This window comes from Salvelinus sp. IW2-2015, linkage group LG14, assembly GCF_002910315.2.
Source record: "Salvelinus sp. IW2-2015 linkage group LG14, ASM291031v2, whole genome shotgun sequence".
Classification (NCBI taxonomy): Eukaryota; Metazoa; Chordata; class Actinopteri; order Salmoniformes; family Salmonidae; genus Salvelinus; species Salvelinus sp. IW2-2015.
In genome coordinates, this window is record NC_036854.1 from 7,558,209 (window position 1) to 7,578,863 (window position 20,655).

A 20,655-nucleotide genomic window follows, 5' to 3' on the forward strand; every position below is an offset into this window, starting at 1 on the left:
AACATAGATTTATTGTATAACATGTTATAAGACTGTCATCTGATGAAGTTGTTTCTTGGTTAGTGACTAATTCTATCTCTATTTGGGGGTTTTGTGCAAGCTACCTGTGCTGTGAAAGAAATGTCTGTGCTTTTTTGTATTTGGTGGTGAGCTAACATAAATATACGTGGTGTTTTCGCTGTAAAACATTTAAAAAACCGGACTATGTTGGCTGGATTCACAAGATGTTTATCTTTCATTTGCTGTATTGGACTTGTTAATGTGTGAAAGTAAAATATTTTAAAGAAATATTTTTGGAATTTCGCGCGCTGCCTTTTCAGTGGAATGTGGAGGGGGTTCCGCTAGCGGAACCCGGGGGCTAGACAGGTTAAATTCTTGTCTCATTGACATTTCAGCCCATTTGGAACCTTCTTCCAACCATAAACAGAGAACAGTGATATTCTTCTATAAACCCTCAATTCATAAGTATCTCATCTAAGATTTTTACCCATAGTACAACCACCCACATTGGTAGCCCACTCTTATGACCCCTTGTCTTTGTATCTCTTCCTCAGTTGTCAGATACCGCTTTGTGCTGACCACTACATGCTAAAGTACCTGGAGTCCATCTCAGACCAGATCCCCTCTCACACCATGACCTCCCTGAGGCAGAGGCTCGGCCTATGGATGGCTGACCAGGGAGCGGAGACCCACGCTGGCCCTCCCTCAGTCAGGTAAGGGCCTACATTTCAACAGCTGTTGCCAGGGTGACACATTAACCTGGATTACTTGATTTGGGATTATTTTGTCAGATGTGTGGGTGCATGCATATAAACCAGACCCCTCCAACAGTATACTCATTCCTCTCCCTTCTTTCTTCAGATGACAGAGTGGAACCCTCTTCTTGATGTCATGAAACATACACATTTTCTCCCTAACAGAACATCCTTACTCCCTTCCCTCAGACTGTGAACCAAGGTAAGTACGCCCTTGTTGCTTTTGACAAAGTAATTTCTGAAAATTATTTATTTCATGTGGTTAGTGATTCATTAAGGCAAAAGAATATATATACTGTCCCTCACCTGTCCAGCTCCCCCCTCAGACCTCCTCCTATGAGCTATCAGATAAATTGAGGAAGCAAGGGAGGAGGTTGCAAGGATTTGACAGCCATACAAAACAGATTTGCATCATGGTAATTGCAAATTATTTTTATATTTTAGTGTGTAGTGTACCACACATCAGTGTTATGGTTGAAAGATTAATTTAATGTAAAAAAAAAAGAACAGTTCAGACCACCACAATTGAGAAAAATGCATTATTTAATCAAGTAATTATAGATAATTCTTTAACAAAAATAATGGGAATGGCATGCGGTATTATCCAACATACATGGTCATCAGGATGGGCATGGTTTGTGTCGTGCCCACAGCATGAGCACAACGCGGTCCGAGTAACACCGACCATGACCCAGAAGAAAGGGCCAAGGAGTAACCAGAGCCCCATGATTGGTCCAATATCAACCTTGTCCCACCCATTCTACCACTACCCATCACTGACTGGGTAGCATCAAAGCCAGCACATTTGGATGTCCCTCTAGGGCCAACATAGTATCAGCACCACATTACCAGGGTCGTATTTATTAGGGCACGAAACATTAAAACATTTATCAACGGAAAATGAAAACGTGCGTTTCTTATTGGACAAGTCCAGATAGTGCCTCAATGTTTCAATCCATTTTGTGCCTAATGAATACGACCAATGCTAAAAACAAAAAGCGAAGCCTGCTCATTCAACAGCGACAACAGAGCTCAAAATCAGCTGCGGTGACATTTCGACAAACACTACACCAATACAGTACTTAACGCATGAGGCATCACATTCAATGACACATACAGTGTGCCAAACAAACAACATATTCATCATTCTGTATACAAAGGGAGCTCCAAAAACAGAGTGGCCATAGCAGGCGGTGTGGGTGTATAAAAAAAAACAATACTGATAGTAGAGAGAGTAAATGTCTGTTCAGGGCTCAAGGGGGGGGTTTGGTTTTTGGATTTTCATCCAGCATTTTTAAAGCCGTGTTGTGTCCATAGCGACAGACCCAGGCCCCGTGTCACCTCCGGAACACGCAAAACAGGAAGAGGATGAACCGTGTGGGACCAGTTTCCTGTTCCTCTGATTGATAAGCCATATAAATCAGGGCCACTGTTAGGGCAGCCATTCCGGGTAGAGCCATTAGGGGGCCTTGATCTTCTTGGGCCGAGGAGAGGCTCCATTCTCGGCTTTGATCACGCCATTTTCATGGTGGCCAACTGTAAGAGGGAGGGAGGAGAGGAGGGCATACACACATGAACAAATAGTAATCAACGTGTTATAGAATGGCTTCAACTCTTACCATTGACTATCTTCTAACTTGAAAACTCTTGTTATAAATCAACCTACTGATCTAGAACAATGACATAAGAGGTGCGATAAACCCATCCTAAAGTGCGTGTCCACTCACGGGAGTCTCTCTTAAGAGGTCGGGGGGTTTGCTTGGCAGCGGCCCTCTTCCTAGAGGCTTGTTCGTGTCTGAACTCTCGCCACCGCCTCAGCTGGTAACGGATAAACTTCCACAGGAGCCAGGACTGGGTCAGACACACCAGCAACAGCACAGTCATCCTATACAGACGGATGATGGAGAGGGTTACGGAGAGAGTGGTGTGTGTGCGTGTGTGTGAGAGAGGGAGGGAGAGACATATTATTAGTGTGCACACACGTGTGTGTGTGTGTGTGTGTGTGTGTGGAGCAGTTTGTGTACATTAGACATAGAAGTACGCTGTTCAAGACACCCATCAAAAATCTCTTACCGTATCAGCACAGTGTTAAAGTTGCCCAAGTCCCAGTCCAGTCCCTGGTTTTCAGCGCGGGCCAACCCAAAGCCCACAGCCAGGAACATAAGGGTAAGGGTCACCATCCGCGTGAACACAAAGCACACCGCCCACACGTCAAACCTGGACACACACCGAACACATCAGTACATGACAAACGGATTGTGATTATGCTAGGATTGATTGCATATGGCATGCAGTGCCATTAAAGGTAGAGTCAGCAATAAGATGTCATTATACACGTCAGGGAGATTTACAGCATTTTTAGAAAACAACAAAATTGAGATTTGTCAAGAATGTAGATATTGGGAAGAGTCAATAGTGAGAGTCTTGGCAGGTTGTATTTCAGGAAGTCACCCCACTGTGTCTGGTTATGTCACATTGCATAGTTTACCTTTAATGAAGTGCTGTTTATACAGTTGATGTAGAAAGTTTACATCCACTTAGGTTGGAGTCATTAAAACTCGTTTTTCAACCACTCCACAAATGTCAAAACTATAGTTTTGGCAAGTCGGTTAGGACATCTACTTTGTGCATGACATACGTCATTTTTCCAACAACTGTTTACAAACAGATTATTTCACTTATAATTCACTGTGTATCACAATTCCAGTGGGTCAGAAGTTTACATACACTAAGTTGACTGTGCCTTTAAACAGCTTGGAAAATTCCAGAAAATTATGTCATGGCTTTAGAAGATTCAGATAGGCTAATTGACATAATTTGAGTCAATTGGAGGTGTACCTGTGGATGTATTTCAAGGCCTACCTTCAAACTTAGTGCCTCTTTGCTTGACATCATGGGGAAATCTAAATCAGCCAAAACCTCAGGAAAAATATTGTAGACCTCCAGAAGTCTGGTTCATCTTTGAGAGCAATTTCCAAATGCCTGAAGGTACCATGTTCATCTGTACAAACAATAGTACGCAAGTTTAAACACCATGGGACCACACAGCCATCATACCGCTCAGGAACGAGTTGTGTTCTGGCTCCTAGAGATGACCATACTTTGGTGTGAAAAGTGCAAATCAATCCCAGAACAGCAGCAAAGGACCTTGTGTAGATGCTGGAGGAAACGGGTACAAAAGTATCTATATCCACAGTAAAACAAGTCCTATATCGACATAACCTGAAAGGCAGCTCAGCAAGGAAGAAGCCACTGCTCCAAAACCGCCATAAAAAAGCCAGACTATGGTTTGCAACTGCACATGGGGAAAAATATTGTACTTTTTGGAGAAATGTCCTCTGGTCTGATGAAACAAAAATAGAACTGTTTGACCATAATGACCATCGCTATGTTTGGAGCAAAAAGGGGGAGGCTTGCAAGCCGAAGAACACCATTCCAACCATGAAGCACGGGGGTGGCAGCATCATGTTGTGGTGGTGCTTTGCTGCAGGAGGGACTGGTGCACTTCACAAAATAGATGGCTCATGAGGAAGGAGAATAATGTGGATATATTGAAGCAACATCAAGACATCAGTCAGGATGTTAAAGCTAAGTCACAAATGGGTCTTCCAAATGGACAATGACCCGAAGCTTACTTCCGAAGTTGTGGCAAAATGGCTTAAGGACAACAAAGTCAAGGTATTGGAGTGGCCATCACAAAGCCCTGACCTCAATCCTATAGAAAATTTGTTGGCAGAACTGAAAAAGTGTGTGAGAGCAAGGAGGCCTACAAACCTGACTCAGTTACACCAGCTCTTTCAGGAGGAATGGGCCAAAATTCACCAAACTTATTGTGGGAAGCTTGTGGAAGGCTACCCAAAACATTTGACCCAAGTTAAACAATTTAAAGGCAATGCTACCAAATACTAATTGATTGAATGTAAACTTCTGACCCACTGGGAATGTGATGAACAAAATAAAAGCTTAAATAAAATCACTCTACACTATTATTCTGACATTTCACATTCTTAAAATAAAGTGGTGATCCTAACTGACCTAAGACAGGGAATATTTACTCGGATTACATGTCAGGAGTTGTGAAAAACTGAGTTGAAATGTATTTGGCTAAGGTGCATGTAAACTTCCGACTTCAACTGTATATCACATTCAAATATGAATAGCACTTCATTAAAAAGGTAGACCCCGCAACATGATATGTTGTTTTGCAGTTGGAAGTAAAAGTAAGTAGCCATAGGCTCCTGGGCGCTCTCCTGATTCTGTGACGTGAAGCAGCATGATGTACAAGTACACCCTGGACAGGACGATAGTCAATCACAGGCCATTAGCCCAAATCCATCTGAGTGCCAAGTAGAGAGGCATCGGGCACCATTTATAGAGTCTTTGGTATGACTCAACCAGGGATCAACCCCCCCCCCCCAACCTTCCAATCTCAGGAGGGACACTAAGCACAAGGACACCGAGTTGGAAGTATGAACTCACATCTTTTGGTGGCTCTCATCAGTGAAGTAGAACATCCTTGCGATGTGGAAGCCCATCTCAGACAGGTACTGGAGGCAGAGGAGCACCAGGCCCACACGACTCAAACTGAGGGAGGGGGAGAGAGGAGGGGGCGGTGAGGGAGAAGGAAATGGTTATTCATGGGTTATGAAGTCCTTATGCAAGTACAAATTTGGAGTGAATATGAATTTGGCAACTCTCAGGTGCTCTTAAGGTATAGGTGATTATATATGCTAATGTAAAATGCCATCAGAAAGTTCTCATACCCCTTGACTTATTCCACAATTTGTTGCATAACTGCCTGAATTCAAAACGGATTATATTTTTAAAAAATCTTCACCTGTCGACACACAATACCTCATAATGACAAATTGAAAACACGCTTTGGAGACAATTTAGCAAATGTATTGAAAATTAAATACAAAAAAACCTATTCACACTCCTGGGTCAATACATGTTAGAATCACCTTTGGCATCAATTACAGCTGTGACACTTTCTGGGTAAGTTTTCAAGAGATTTGCACACCTGGATGATACCATATTTGCACATTATTCTTAAAAAAAAAGTATATTTAAGCTGTCAAGTTGATTGTTGATCCTTTCTAGACAGCCATTTTCAAGTCTTGACAAAGATTGTCTAGCTGATTTAAGTCAAAACTAACTAGGCCACTCAGGGACATTCAATGTCATCTTGGTAAGCAAGTCCATGTACAGGTTATGCATGTGCTCTGAAGTCCAACTCCATTGTTAGTATTGTGAATTTCAAACACAGATTCAACCACAAAGACCAGGGAGGGTTTTCAATGCCTTGCAAAGAAGGGCACCTATTGGTAGATGGGAAAAAAATTAAGCAGACATTGTAATATCCCTTTTGAGCATGGTGAAGTTATTAATTACACTTTGGATCAATACACCCAGTCACTACAAATATACAGGGATTTCATTCACAATGGTGACTTTGAAACAGTTAGAGTTTAATGGCTGTGATAGGAGAAAACTGAGGATGGATCAACAACATTGTAGTTACTCTGGTCTTTGTGGTTGAATCTGTGTTTGAAATTCACTGCTCGACTGAGGGAACTTAGAGATAATTGTATGTGTGGGGTACAGAGATGAGGTAGTCATTCAAAAATGAATGTAAAACACATATTGCACACAGAGTGAGTCCATGCAACTTATGTGACTTGTTAAGCACATTTTTACTCATGAACTTATTTATGCTTGCCATAACAAAGGGGTTGAATACTTATTGACTCAAGACACTACAGATTTTCATTATTAATGAACTTGTAGAAATTGTGAAAAACATAATTCCACTTTGACATTATGGGGTATTGTATGTATGCCAGTGACACAAAACCTCAACGTAATCCACTTTAAATTCAGGCTCTAACAACAAAATGTGAAAAAAATGAAGGGGTGTGAATAAATTCTGAAGGCACTGTATGTGCTTATCTATGCTTTTGGGTGCTCATGCGATTTATATATGCATTTGTGCTAATATTAGGCACTTATATACGTGCTTCTATTAGGGATGTCACGTTTAAACGAAATTGGAATCGTTTAATGTTTTAAAAGAAACGCTAACCGAAAAACATTAAAATAATTTAAATCACAGGGCAGTTACCAAAAAACGAACAGGTCCCGATCATCATCAAGTGAAAAAGAAATGTTCAACAAATGCCTAACAATGCTGTAACGTTAGGAGATATTCAGCTTTCAAATGATTTGCTCAGCAAGTCATCCTCGTTAACAATGGAAAAAAATTGCAGCGTGAGACAAGGAAGTGACAGCAGCGAAGTCCTGTATGGCAATACTTTGAGAAGTTAAATAAGAAGGTTGTGAAATGCAAACTTTGTGAGGTGGAATTGAGCTCCAGTTGCAGTACAGGTGCAATGCTGAAAGGGAGGCAAAGTGAGACCCAACCTGTTGCTGGCAGCAGTGCGATAAGGGATGGAATGAGAAATTTCACAGCACTGATTACATAAATGATTGCGGTTGATATGCAGCCATTGTCAATGGCATGTCTAGAACCAGACTACAAGATGTCATGTAGAAACAATTTTTATGAATGGCATAAAAATGGCAGTTTAAATGTTCTTAATGTTTATCAGATGGGGCCACAGTGTCTCCTGACCCCTCCTGTCTCAGCCTCCAGTATTTATGCTGCAGTAGTTTGTGTCGGGAGGCTAGGGTCAGTCTGTTATATCTGGAGTACTTCTCCTGTCTTATCCGGTGTCCTGTGTGAATTTAGGTATGCTCTCTCTAATTCGCTCTTTCGGAGGACCTGAGCCCTAGGACCATGCCTCAGGACTACTTGGCATGATGACTCCTTGCTGTCCCCAGTCCACCTGGCCGTGCTGCTGCTCCAGTTTCAACTGTTCTGCCTGCGGCTATGGAACCCTGACCTGTTCACCGGACGTGCTACCTGTCCCAGACCTGCTGTTTTCAACTCTCTAGAGACAGCAGGAGCAGTAGAGATACTCTTAATGATCGGCTATGAAAAGCCAACTGACATTTACTCCTGAGGTGCTGACCTGTTGCACCCTCGACAACCACTGTGATTATTATTATTATTATTATTATTTGACCATGCTGGTCATTTATGAACATTTGAACATCTTGGCCATGTTCTGTTATAATCTCCACCCGGCACAGCCAGAAGAGGACTGGCCACTCCTCAGAGCCTGGTTCCTCTCTAGGTTTCTTCCTAGGTTTTGGCCTTTCTAGGGCGTTTTTCCTAGCCACCGTGCTTCTACACCTGCATTACTTGCTGTTTGGGGTTTTAGGCTGGGTTTCTGTACAGCACTTTTGAGATATCAGCTGATGTAAGAAGGGTTATATAAATACATTTGATTTGATCATTTGTCACATCCCAACTGTAGCTTCTACATGTACTTACTTGAGCAGGTATGCTGCAGAGACGTGCAGCAGGTAGAGACAGATGTACTGCAGCTGGCGAGGGATCTCTTCCTGAGGACAACAACACAGAGCAGTCACATCAGGAGTGGGTTCCCAACCTTTTTGAACCATGGCACAACTTGATGGGATTAAAAATTCTGTATTTAGTGGTAAACATGAGTGGTAATGGCCAGGGGTTGGAACCGATTCAGGGAACAGAACATAACAAACATGTCATGAAACAGATTCAGAACAGTGAAGGAAAGTGATCTACACAGTACCAGAACAGAATCGTTACTTTAAAAACAGGGGAATCAGTTAATAACGTTATTTTACGTTCCGGATATATATTTTTCCAGTCCCACCAAAAAAACACAACAAAGTGCCTATGATCTGAAAAGGCAGTCAATCGATCAATAATACTTTTAGCAAAAATATTTATTTTCAATTTACAATCTATAGAAACAATGAAAATGGAAAGGGTTCAGAGCTTTAGTGAAACATCACAGCTGAAAAATATATGGCAAATAGAAATCCATTTATGGATGGCGTAAAGAGATAGATGGGAGGGGTTGAATGGAGCTGAAGGTTGGGACTAATAACAACAAGATAACAAATGTAAAACATATTATGCCTGTAAAACATATTTAGCTTAGGAACTTTTTTGAAAGAGTACAGTTTGAAAGATATGGAAAATAGAAATCCTACTGGATGGGCATCATAAATATATGGGAGGTTGAGGAAGGACGAGTTAAAAACAAACAAAACTATTGTAAAATAAACTGTCCATAAAATGTATATAGTATGTATAAGCTGGAAATAGTGTGTTGTTGTTCACTAGTTTGCTCCAATAGGGGGAGGGGTGGTAGGGTAATAAAGAAAATAAACTCAGGGAAAAAGATACGTCCTCTCACGGTCAACTGCGTTTATTTTCAGCAAACTTAACATGTGCAAATATTTGTATGAACATAACAAGATTCAACAACAGACAAACTGAACAAGTTCCACAGACATGTGACTAACAGAAATGGAATAATGTGTCCCTAAACAAATGGGGGGGGGGGTCAAAATAAAAAGTAACAGTCAGGATCTGGTGTGGCCACCAGCTGCATTAAGTACTGCAGTGCATCTCCTCCTCATGGACTGCACCAGATTTGGCAGTTCTTGCTGTGAGATGTTACCCCACTCTTCCACCAAGGCACCTGCAAGTTCCCGGACATTTCTGGGGGGGGGAAACGGCCCTAGCCCTCCAATCCAACAGGTCCCAGACATGCTCAATGGGACTGAGATTCGGGCTCTTCGCTGGTCATGGCAGAACACTGACATTCCAGTTTTGCAGGAAATCACGCACAGAACGAGCAGTATGGCTGGTGGCATTGTCATGCTGGAGGGTCYTGTCAGGATGAGCCTGCAGGAAGGGTACCACATGAGGGAGGAAGATGTCTTCCCTGTAACCCACAGCGTTGAGATTGCCTGCAATGACAAGCTCAGTCCGATGATGCTGTGACACACCGCCCCAGACCATGACGGACCCTCCACCTCCAAATCGATCCCGCTCCAGAGTACAGGCCTTGGTGTAACGCTCATTTCTTCGACGATAAACTCGAATCCAACAGTCACCCCTGGTGAGACAAAACGGCGACTCGTCAGTGAAGAGCACTTTTTGCCAGTCGTGTCTGGTCCAGTGACGGTGGATTTGTGCCCATAGGCGACGTTGTTGCCGGTGATGTCTGGTGAGGACTTGCCTTACAACAGGCCTACAAGCCCTCAGTCCAGCCTCTCGCAGCCTATTGCAGACAGTCTAAGCACTGATGGAGGGATTGTATGCACAATCCTGATGTAACTGGGGCAGTTGTTGCCATCCTGTACCTGTCCTGCAGGTGTGATATTCAGATGTACCCTTCCTGAGCAGGTGTTGTTACACATGGTCTACCACTGCGAGGACGATCGGCTGTCCGTCCTGTCTCCCTGTAGCGCTGTCTTAGGCGTCTCACAGTATGGACATTGCAATTTATTGCCCTGGCCACATCTGCAGTCCTCATGCCTCCTTGCAGCATGCCTAAGGCATGTTCACACAGATGAACATTTTGGTGTTTTTCAAAGTCAGTAGAAAGGCCTCTTTAGTGTCCTACGTTTTCATAACTGTGACCTTAATTGCCTACCGCCTGTAAGCTGTTAGTGTCTTAACGACTGTTCCACAGGTGCATGTTCATTAATTGTTTATGGTTCATTGAACAAGCATTGGAAACAGTGTTTAAACCCTTTACAATGAAGATCTGTGAAGTTATTTGGATTTTTACAAATTATCTTTGAAAGATAGGGTCCTGAAAAAGTGACATTTATTTTTTTGCTGAGTTTATATTTGTATTCCAGTGTTTGCCTGCCAGCTGAAATATTTTGCCAGTGTGTGTGTAGGCCCTTCCCCCTCCAAAGCATAGTCTAGGAGCCTACTGACGTTACAAGCTTGATTCAGAAATGTTATATTAAAGAATGGATTAACCTTTTCAATACTAGTTAAGAGTACTATAGTTATCACGTTTAACATTGGATTTATTAACTACATGTTTTTATTTAAATTCTGGTGCCGCTTTGCACAAGCTTGTCAACTAGTTAGCTAGCTGTTCCAACGTAAAGCCAACTTTCTAAAGTTCAAAGACATTGAGATAATCCATATCATAAGATGCCCAGCGCTCGCTCACCTGCATTCTGTCAACCAGCTTGACCTGGAATGCTTTTCCAACAGTTTTGAAGGAGTTTCCACATATGTTGAGCACTTGTTGGCTGCTTTTCCTTCATTCTGCGGTCCAACTCATCCCAAACCATCTCAATTTGGCTGAGGTCAGGTGATTGTGGATGCCAGGTCATCTGATGCAGCACTCCATCACTCTCATTCTTGGTAAAATAGGCCTTACACAGTCTGGAGATGTGTTGGGTCATTGCCCTGTTGTTAAAACACATGATAGTCGCACTAAGCCCAAACCAGATGGGATGGCGTATCGCTGCAGAATGCTGTGTTAGCCATGCTGGTTAAGTGTGACTTGAATTCTAAATAAATCACAGACCGTGTCACCAGCAAAGCACAGCAACACCATCACACCTCCTCCTCCACGGTGGGAACTACACATGCGGAGATCTGTTCACCTACTCTGCATCTCACAAAGACACAGTGGTTGGAATCAGAAGTCTCACATTTGGACTCATCAGACCAAAAGGACAGATTTCCACCGATCTAATGTCCATTGCTCGTGTTTCTTGGCCCAAGCAAGTCTCTTCTTTTAGTAGTGGTTTCTTTGCAGCAATTCGACCACAAAGGCCTGATTCACGCAGTCTCCTCCGAACAGTTGATGTTGAGATGTGTCTGTTACTTGAACTCTGAAGCATTTATTTGGGCTGCAATTTCTGAGGCTGGTAACTGAGATAACTTTGGGTCTTCCTTTCCTGTGGCGGTCCTCATGAGAGCCAGTTTCATCATAGCTTTTGATGGTTTTTGTGACTGTTCTTGTCATAATATGGACTCATGAAGCTGGTTGAGAGAATGCCAAGAGTGTGCAAAGCTGTCAAGGAAAAGGGTGGCTACTTTTTAGATTTGAGATTCTTCAATATTTAGACGTATTTAACACTTTTTTGGTTACTACATGATTCCATATTTGTTATTTCATAGTTTTGATGTCTTCACTATTATTCTACAATGTAGAAAATAGTAAAATAAAGAAAAACCCTTGAATTAGTAGGTGTGTCCAAACTTTCGACTGGTACTGTATATAGGGGATACAACCAACCCAGCTCTGCAGAAATTGCTGCAGAGACAGAATCATTAGATCATTTGTTTTGTTAGGAATGGTTGAAGAATTGCAACATTTACCTGGAGATAACTCTGCAAATAGCACTGCTGGGTGATTTGAAAATTCATAAAATCAAGATCAATCCTATAATACTCTTGGCAAAAATGTTTCTCTTTAATTTACAATCTTTAGAAACTATGAGAATAGAAAGGTTCGGAAATGATTCAGACCTCTTCCCCTTTTCCACATTTTGTTAAGTTACAGCCTTATTCTCAAATGGACCAAATCAAAAAAAAGGCCTCAATCTACACACAATAACCAAGAAATTACGAAGTGAACAGTTTTTATTTTTTATCAAATCGATTACAAATAAAAAACTGAAATAAGTATTCAGACCCTTTGTTATGAGACTAGAAATTGAGCTCAGATGCATCCTGTTTCCATTGATCATCCCCTTGAGATGTTTCTACAACTTGATTGGAGTCCACCTGTGGTAAATTCAATTGATTGGACATGATTTAGAAAGGAACACACCTGTCTATATAAGGTTCCACAGTTGACAGTGCATATCAGAGCAAAAACCAAGCCATGAGGTCCATAGAGCTCAGAGACAGGATTGTGTCGAGGCACAGATCTGAAGAAGGGTACCAAAAAAAAAAAATTTCAGCATTGAAGGTCCCCAAGAACACAGTGGCTTCCATCATTCTTAAATGGAAGAAGTTTGGAACCACCTAGAGCTGGCCTCCCGGCCAAACTAAGCAATCGGGGGAGAAGGGCCTTGGTCAGGGAGGTGACCAAGAACCTGATGGTCAGTGACAGAGAACCAGAGATCTTCTGTGGAGATGGGAGAACCTTCCAGAAGGGCAACACTCCACCAATCAGGCCTTTTTGGTAGAGTGGCCAGATGGAAGCCACTCTTCAATTAAAGGCACATGACAGCCCGCTTGGAGTTTGCCAAACGCCACCTAAAGGACTCTCACACTATGAGAAACAAGATTCTGTGGTCTGATGCAACCAAGATTGAAATCTTTGGCCTGAATGCCAAGCGTCACATCTGGAAGAAGCCTGGAACCAGAAACCTGGCATCATGCTGGGGGATGTTTTCCAGCAGCAGGGACTGCGAGACTAGTCAGGATCGAGGGAAAGATGAACGTAGCAAAGTACAGAGATCCTTGATGAAAACCTGCTCCAGAGCGCTCAGGACCTCAGACTGGGTTCACCTTCCAACAGGACAACGACCCTAACCACACAGCCAAGAATGCAGGATTGGCTTCGGGACAAGTCTCTGAATGTCCTTGAGTGGCCCAGCCATAGCCCGGATTTGAACCCGATCAAACATCTCTGGAGAGACCTGAAAATAGCTGTGCAGCGACGCTCCCATCCAACCTGACAAAGCTTGAAAGGATCTGCAGAGAAGAATAGAAGAAACTCCCCAAATACAGCTGTGCCAAGCTTGTAGCATCATACCCAAGAAGACTCAAAGCTGTAATCGCTGCCAAAGGTGCTTCAACAAAATACTGAGTAAAGGGTCTGAATACTTGTCATTGTGATAGTTTTTTGTTTGTTGCTAAAATGTCTAAAAACCTGTTTTTGCTTTATCATTATAGGATATTGTGTAGATTAATGAGGGAAATAAACAACAATCCATTTTTAAATAAGGCTGTAACGTCACAAAATGTGGAAAAACTAAAGGGGTCTGAATACTTTCCAAATGCACTGTAGATGGGAGGGGTTGAGGGGAGCTGAAGACTAAAAATAAACTAAATCTAACTATTGTGTGTATGCATGTATAAACTGGAAGTAGACACTTAAGTGTTGTTGTCCATTAGTTTACTCAAATTATGGGAGGTGGTAGGGTAAGGGGAAATATATTTTTTAAATACACATATTTAGGGCTCCCGAGTAGCGTAGCGGTCTAAGGCACTGCATCTCAGTGCTAGAGGTGTCACTACAGACCCTGGTTCGATTCCAGGCTGTATCACAACCGGACGTGTTTGGGAGTCCCCTTGGCCCAGCATCATCCGGGTTAGGGATTGGCCGGGGTAGGCCATAATTGTAAATAATATTTTTTTCTTAATTGACTTGCCTATTTGAATAAATGTTAAATAAAATATGCTATTTTTTGGTGGGGTTCTGGTTCTCTGTCAACGGGAATGTTAATGTTCAGAATGAGGTTATGTGGGTGTAAACTAATGTTGTATTAAGAGGATAGTTCACTCAAAATGACACATTCACATATTTGTTGCCTTACCTTGAAAGCAAAGCAGTCTATGGACAAGGAGATGAATTGCAACTTTCAAGGTGAGGAAGTAATATGCTTTTTTCACCGAAATCACATTTGAGAAAAAAAAGAAACCTGCACACTGCTCTTGATAGTGTCACTGCTCTTTAATAAGCCTTATGTATCAGCCTCATGGACTTCGTCAGAGCTTTTGTGAGTTAAATTCTTTTTTAGCACCCTTATGTAGACCTAGACCCACCCACATCCGTTCCACGCATCGGAGTTGAGGGAAAACAAATAAGTGTTACCAAATATAACAATGTGCATTTCATAAATATTCAAATAAAGTGTGTACATAAATCGTATTAAACACGTCTGTAAAACCACAATGAGGACATCGACCTACCAAGCAAGTTTTCATAAATCATTGGGTACAGCGCAAGAAAAACGTCAAAGTAATCTGAAATCGGGGCATAATTCATGGGCATTTCATCATTAAGACCTCTAGGAAATACTGCCTGAAGTGTGAAAATCAAAAAACATTATCTTTTAGTCAAGAGTATTATATATCTTAACTTTTTCTATGCCACAAAATCTAAAAAAAAGAAGAAATGTAATGTTTTAGGTCATTTAAATATACTGTGACTGGATAATCCCTGTCATTAATCCTTATTTAACATTTATGTTCACAAATTTTCTTTTTGATATAACGAGAGGTTTTACCTACATAACACAGCCCACATGGACATTTAATAATGTAGATAACATGGGTGGTGGAGCACGTAACAATGTAATTTATTTGGAACCGTTTTCCTGTATGTGGGTGGCAGAAATATTCACACATCATCATCATATCATTACACTGTGCGCAACCCCTGCATCTATAAGAGGGCGTAAAAGAGCCTGGCTGATTTTCTTTTGTGGCTGGCAGTTGGCATGGACCAATTAACGCGTAAATTGCAACCTCTCCTATAAACAACAAATGGTGGATTCTTAAATTCAGCTGGCAAAGCTGGGTCAGCGAAAAAGATAGCTCAGATGCCTTTTGAATGGTGAATAAGCCTTTGACATTTGGGTGGAAAATGCTTGTTATGAGGAATATGATGTGACAGAATTCCTTATTCAGACTAAAGGAAGATTTCATTCATTCATTTTCACACCAATATCACTCCTCCGTTTCTCACAGCTTCAGCACTGACCTTGCGTACTTTCTGGAAGTAGAGCTCAGGAAGGGCGTGAAGCCAGTAGGCCAGCTGAGTGAGGTAGAAGAACTTCACCTGAAACCTGCAGCACACACACACACACACAGAGGTTGTTTAAGGATATGGTGCAGAGCAGGGTTCTCCTGGCAACTTTGGTCCTGGAGAGCTATTGGGTGTGCAGGCTTTTGTTCCAGCCCTGCAGTAACATAACCGGTTCAGCGAAGAGAAGGGTTGTTTAACCCATCATGAGAGGCCTACTAATAATTACACCTGAGAAGAATACAATCTTACATTTTTACTGTACAAGAAGACAAACTATAAGTTAACCATAACCATTAGCAAAATGGCAATGTATCACAAGATATCTTGTTCGTGCCTGCGCCCTAAAGATCCTGGTCAAGAGTAGTGCACTACACAGGGAATAAGGTGCCATTTGAGACGCAGACAGGAACAAGATACCCCTGTAAGTGCCGAGTGATCATACCTCAGATGGACATGTGGGTAGTTCTCCCAAAGGCTGCTAGGGTGAAACAGGTATCCTTCCTGAAAAGGGAAAAGGGGAGACTTCAGTGGAAATCTTCATGTTGATTTGACTTTACACGACACTTTGGTGTGTGTGTGTGTGTCTTACTGTTATGAGTATGTAGAGACTCCACACGCTAGACACCAGGTGAAACACACACAGCTGGCCTGACTCATTAAACTTGGTGTTCTTGCTTTTCGAGAGATGGAGACGCCTATTCACTTTCTAAAAACAGAACCAAAAAAAGCATGTGATTAAAAACAGGTTGCAGATATCGTGGGAGACAGGTCGTGTCAAAATGGGTTTCATTTCCTGGTTCCATAGAAACATTGTCATTGTGATACACAAGAAAGTGTACAGAAGAAAAAAAACCTATGACAACAAAAGATGCAAAGTGCCCTCTTTAACCACTCTGACGCACTTTGAGCAGAGACGTACTGTACAAGTGTTACCCCAGGGGTGTCAGGGGGACACAGTCGGTCTTCAACGAGCTCCGGAGGGCCGCATTGAAACGTGTTATGTTTCCTCGCTGTCAAAGTTGGCAAAAAAACGTCCTCTATCCATATTTGGGGGAAGAAATTATGGTCCCTGATTGTCATTTCAGTGATTATTAGCGAGCTGAACAGTCAAGAAACTGTATGAATGTAGGTCCATTCTTTCGACAGAGTTTCGATTTGGATTTATTCATTTTAAAGTATTTTGAGTTTGTTTCCCCCACCCCCAAAATAAATAAAAATCTTAACACCCGTGTTAAAACATTGTAAAACAGTTGATGATAGAGCTAGAGTGTGAAATAATATTACAATCCTTTTCCTGTTAGCCAGGGTCCCAGATCTTTTTGTACAGTCTTGCCAACTCTTATGGTCACTTTAATGCTAAACATAGGAGTTGGCAAGACAGCACAAACAGATCTAGCACCAGGGCCACTATCCACAAAGCGTCTCAGAGTAAGAGTGCCGATCTAGCATAGATCATATTGAATAAGATTGTATGGACAGATCCTCAGTCAGCACTCCTACTCTGAAACACTTTGTGAATATGGCCCCAGACTACATCCCTGTGTTCTGGAGGTTTTGTATAGGAGAGGAGACAAAGACAACCCCATTTGACCTTGTGACCTCATAATGAGTCTGTGTGCAAGTAGGCCCAACAACCTTGATCTAAGGTCAGTTTTGTATTTCCAATTGAAATGGTTCATGCTACATTTGGCTGATCCTATCTCTGTGCATACAAGGGCAACTTCTACTCAGACCAGTCAGTCTCCATTGTTCCAGAGTTTAATCACCATTTTACCCATCAGTGTTCCCCTATCTACCATTGTATCGACAAGGCGGGCCACCCCACCTAGCCCCATGCCTCCAGTCTACAACATTTTGGCATCTATTGGTTTTAATTGGCAGACAGTTAAGATGCCAGAGTTCCTGGATGTTGCATTTAGAACACAAATACCCACAATGCAATGAGGCTTGGTATTACTCACATCCAGGACGTACTCCTGCACCACAGCGTGAAGGATGATGGTGATGAAGAAATAGAAGAGGATGGTGGCCCAGTCCCGCCAGCCATACTGGTACAACGTCACCTCTCCCTCTGGACGGACGGACAGTGGAAGGCAGGTAGGCATAATGAGTGACAAAGGACAAACTCAAAGTACACACAAAGTAGGCTACAGCGAGGAATGCACCGATGACGACAGGTATGACAGAAACGGCAGATAAGCCTACTCTGATAAACAGGCTATGGCTGTATCCCAAATGGCAACCTATTCCCTACATAGTGCACTACTTTTGACCAGAGCCCAATGGGCCCTGGTCAAAGTAGTGTACTATATAGGGTATAGACTCATAGCTGATGTGGTAGTGTTGAATGGGGGTTGTGGCACAAACCTGGTGACTGGGTGCTGATGTTGTACTGGGGTTGAATAAACAGTATTGCAGTTTTTGCTGTTGCCTAGAGAAGAGAAGCATAACCACATTTAGGTTAGATATATGCTGAGATTAGATATCTAACGTTTTATGAAACTGCCAAGTGGCTTGCCTATGAATTACTTTCTTGTTTATGAAAGCAAGTAGATGGGCAAATATGGAGTGGATAAAGTTCTGGTAATGGACATGTGTGTGCATATGGCAGTCTTTTTACAGACTGTTTCCGTATAGCGTCATGTGGTGACGATTGACACAATTGGCATGCTGACTGCAGGAATGTCCACCAGAGCTGTTGCATGAGAATTTTGTTCATTTCTCTACCATAAGCCACCTCCAACGTTGTTTTAGAGAATTTGGCAGTATGTCCAACCGGCCTCACAACTGCAGATCACGTGTAACCACGCCAGCCCAGGACCTCCACATTCCGGCTTCTTCACCTGCAGGATCATCTGAGACCAGCCACCCGGACAGCTGATGAAACTGAGGAGTATTTTTTTTGTCTGTAAGAAAGCGATTTTGTGGGGAAAAACTAATTCTGATTGGCTGGGACTAACTCCCAAGTGGGTGGGCCAATGCCCTCCCCTACCCACCCATGGCGGTGCCCCTGCTCAGTCATGTGAAATCCATAGATTAAGGCCTAATTAATTATTTTCAATTGAAGGATTTCCTTATATGAACTGTAACATCGTCAAAATTGTCGTATGTTGCCTTTATATTTTTGTTGAGTATAGTTAGCTTGTACTAGCTACCTAGCATGTCCTAGCTGGCTAGTGTGCATGTAGAGATCTAATGCTAGTGGGCAAGGCATGCAGAGATCTAATGCTAATGGGCGTGGTATTGTTACAATAACCCTCAATGGCAGAGGGCGCGGCGAGTAGTTACTGCAGTCCACAGATAGATATTATTGAAAAGGCAAACTTTCTCAAACACCTCACACTTTTGGGGGGTAATTTGACGATGTTCTTCTAAAGTGAATTCCGAGGGGGACGGTGCTGTATATATATATATATTTAAAAAAACGAGTCGTCTCGCCATGACAAAGGGATATGCCATTTATTTTACGGTAAACTCGAGTGCACTTACAAGTTGCCAACATTCCACGCGCGCCAGGGTCACCTGGTGCCTTGTCAAAACTAAACCCCACCGAGTTCTAGTTTGCATGGGTCTATTCAGAGTGAACTGTTACCACAGTGACTTTCCGAGACGTGAAAGCTCAAGGAAACCCCCTCCATAGCCTATATGTAGCCTACACATGAAGGCCAATAGCTCGAAGGGGACTGAGAATACCGGATTGATACCTAAAAGTCACAGCAATGCAAATGACTTCGCCAAACGAACCGCAGACTAGGTTGTTTTTGACAGATTAGGCTACAGCAAGTGTTTCCCTACGTGTGAATTCATAAGCCGGCCTATGACGACCATTTTTTGTCGAAGCATTCAATTATCTAACCAAGTCGAAAGGGTACAACGCTAATCTAACATTTGTAATTTAATAAAAATGACAGCTCGGGCGCAAATAGAGCACAATTCGTGTCACGGTCAGTGCACAGAAAAACAAACACGTCTACTCTTTCATTGCAACATAACCCGCTGCAGCAGCGCTCAAACATTGAGACGTGGCAGTTAACGCGATCAAATTGGTGCAACGGGCTTCCTTCGTCGAAAAGCTTTGTCAACGGAACCAAGGGGCACTGAAAATGTAACGTTATTCGTTTATGGTAATTAGTTGTGCCTTAAAAATTAACGTTTCCTTGATGTCAAACACACCGAACTAGTTTGTTAAAGTTTAACGTCAATGAAAAAGTGCCATACTCTTAAGTTTTCAATTCTTACCAAACACACACTTTAAATTGGTTAATCGTAGGCTATGCAAAAACTTCTACATTTAAGACTGAACGAGTCCCGTTATAGCTGACAAAATGAGCTACTTTAGATGAACTACTGTAGCCTAGAAACAGACCGATGTCGAGATGAAGGAAATTATAGGAAGTTGTGCTGTAAAAATGTACAGTCTTTCACTTCCACTTCATCGCTGTCAATTTGCACATAAACCGTGATCAAACGACGCAAAAGTGTGACTTTGTAACCCCGGGTAGCCAACGCTATTGCGTTGTAACAAAAACTGCAACATTGGATCTACCAACCACCGCCATATCTGCATAACATATTCAAATGATTAACAGTGTAGCCAACAGCGGTAGTAAAAGTTAGTTGCAACTGCTTTCACATAAAACAGATGAAAGATATTACATGACGTTCCAACTACATGCCATGGGAATATCTCATGGTTAAATCTGTTGCGGACCTGCCAACAAAAAACAGCTGAGGTAGACGAGGGAAAATTGGAATCAGAACTCATCTCACCTCAAACATCAATCCAATCAGAATGAAAATGACAAAACTAAAGACGATATCGGCATGATTCTGTATTAAGAATTCCTGGCTGAAGAAGGGATAACTCTTGTTTCTCCTCCGGAATGCCATTTCAGCAGAATGACTTTTTCCCGAGTTTTTACTTTATCCAACAAAAAAAAACTGACTGCGAAGTTCAGGAGTTAACTTTCCCCTTGCTTTGCGCATGTGCAAACTCTAAAAGGGGACGTTTAGAAAATTCCTCATTAAAGGTAAGGCTAAGTGAAATTCCTTCCTTTCTAGCAACTTCAGAATTACAGAATGCTGCAGAACATTCAAAGCATTTTCTTATTTACAACAAAAACTAAATGTTTGAAGTGATTTGAATGTAAAAATAGATCGATGATCGAGCTTGTTTAAGTCACCCGCCTCTTTTCATAGGACAAATAAGGACACAAAAGTTACCCCATATTACCTATGCATTTATATGTAATGCA

The 20,655-nt window shown here is 42.1% G+C and overlaps 1 protein-coding gene across 1 annotated transcript; it reads right to left on the bottom strand.

The window, feature by feature from the left end:
• Positions 1–1,280: 1,280 nt before the first annotated feature.
• On the bottom strand, positions 1,281–20,388 carry tram2 (translocation associated membrane protein 2). Its single transcript, XM_023999813.2, has 11 exons — positions 20,171–20,388; positions 17,768–17,831; positions 17,362–17,471; positions 15,990–16,106; positions 15,843–15,901; positions 15,356–15,440; positions 8,155–8,225; positions 5,235–5,339; positions 2,829–2,972; positions 2,483–2,640; positions 1,281–2,291 (listed from the first exon to the last, which is right to left on the bottom strand). The coding sequence occupies exons 1-11, from the start codon at positions 20,288–20,290 to the stop codon at positions 2,215–2,217; spliced, it is 1,110 nt and encodes a 369-aa protein (XP_023855581.1). The 5' UTR covers positions 20,291–20,388; the 3' UTR covers positions 1,281–2,214.
• Between the last annotated feature and the right edge of the window lie 267 nt (positions 20,389–20,655).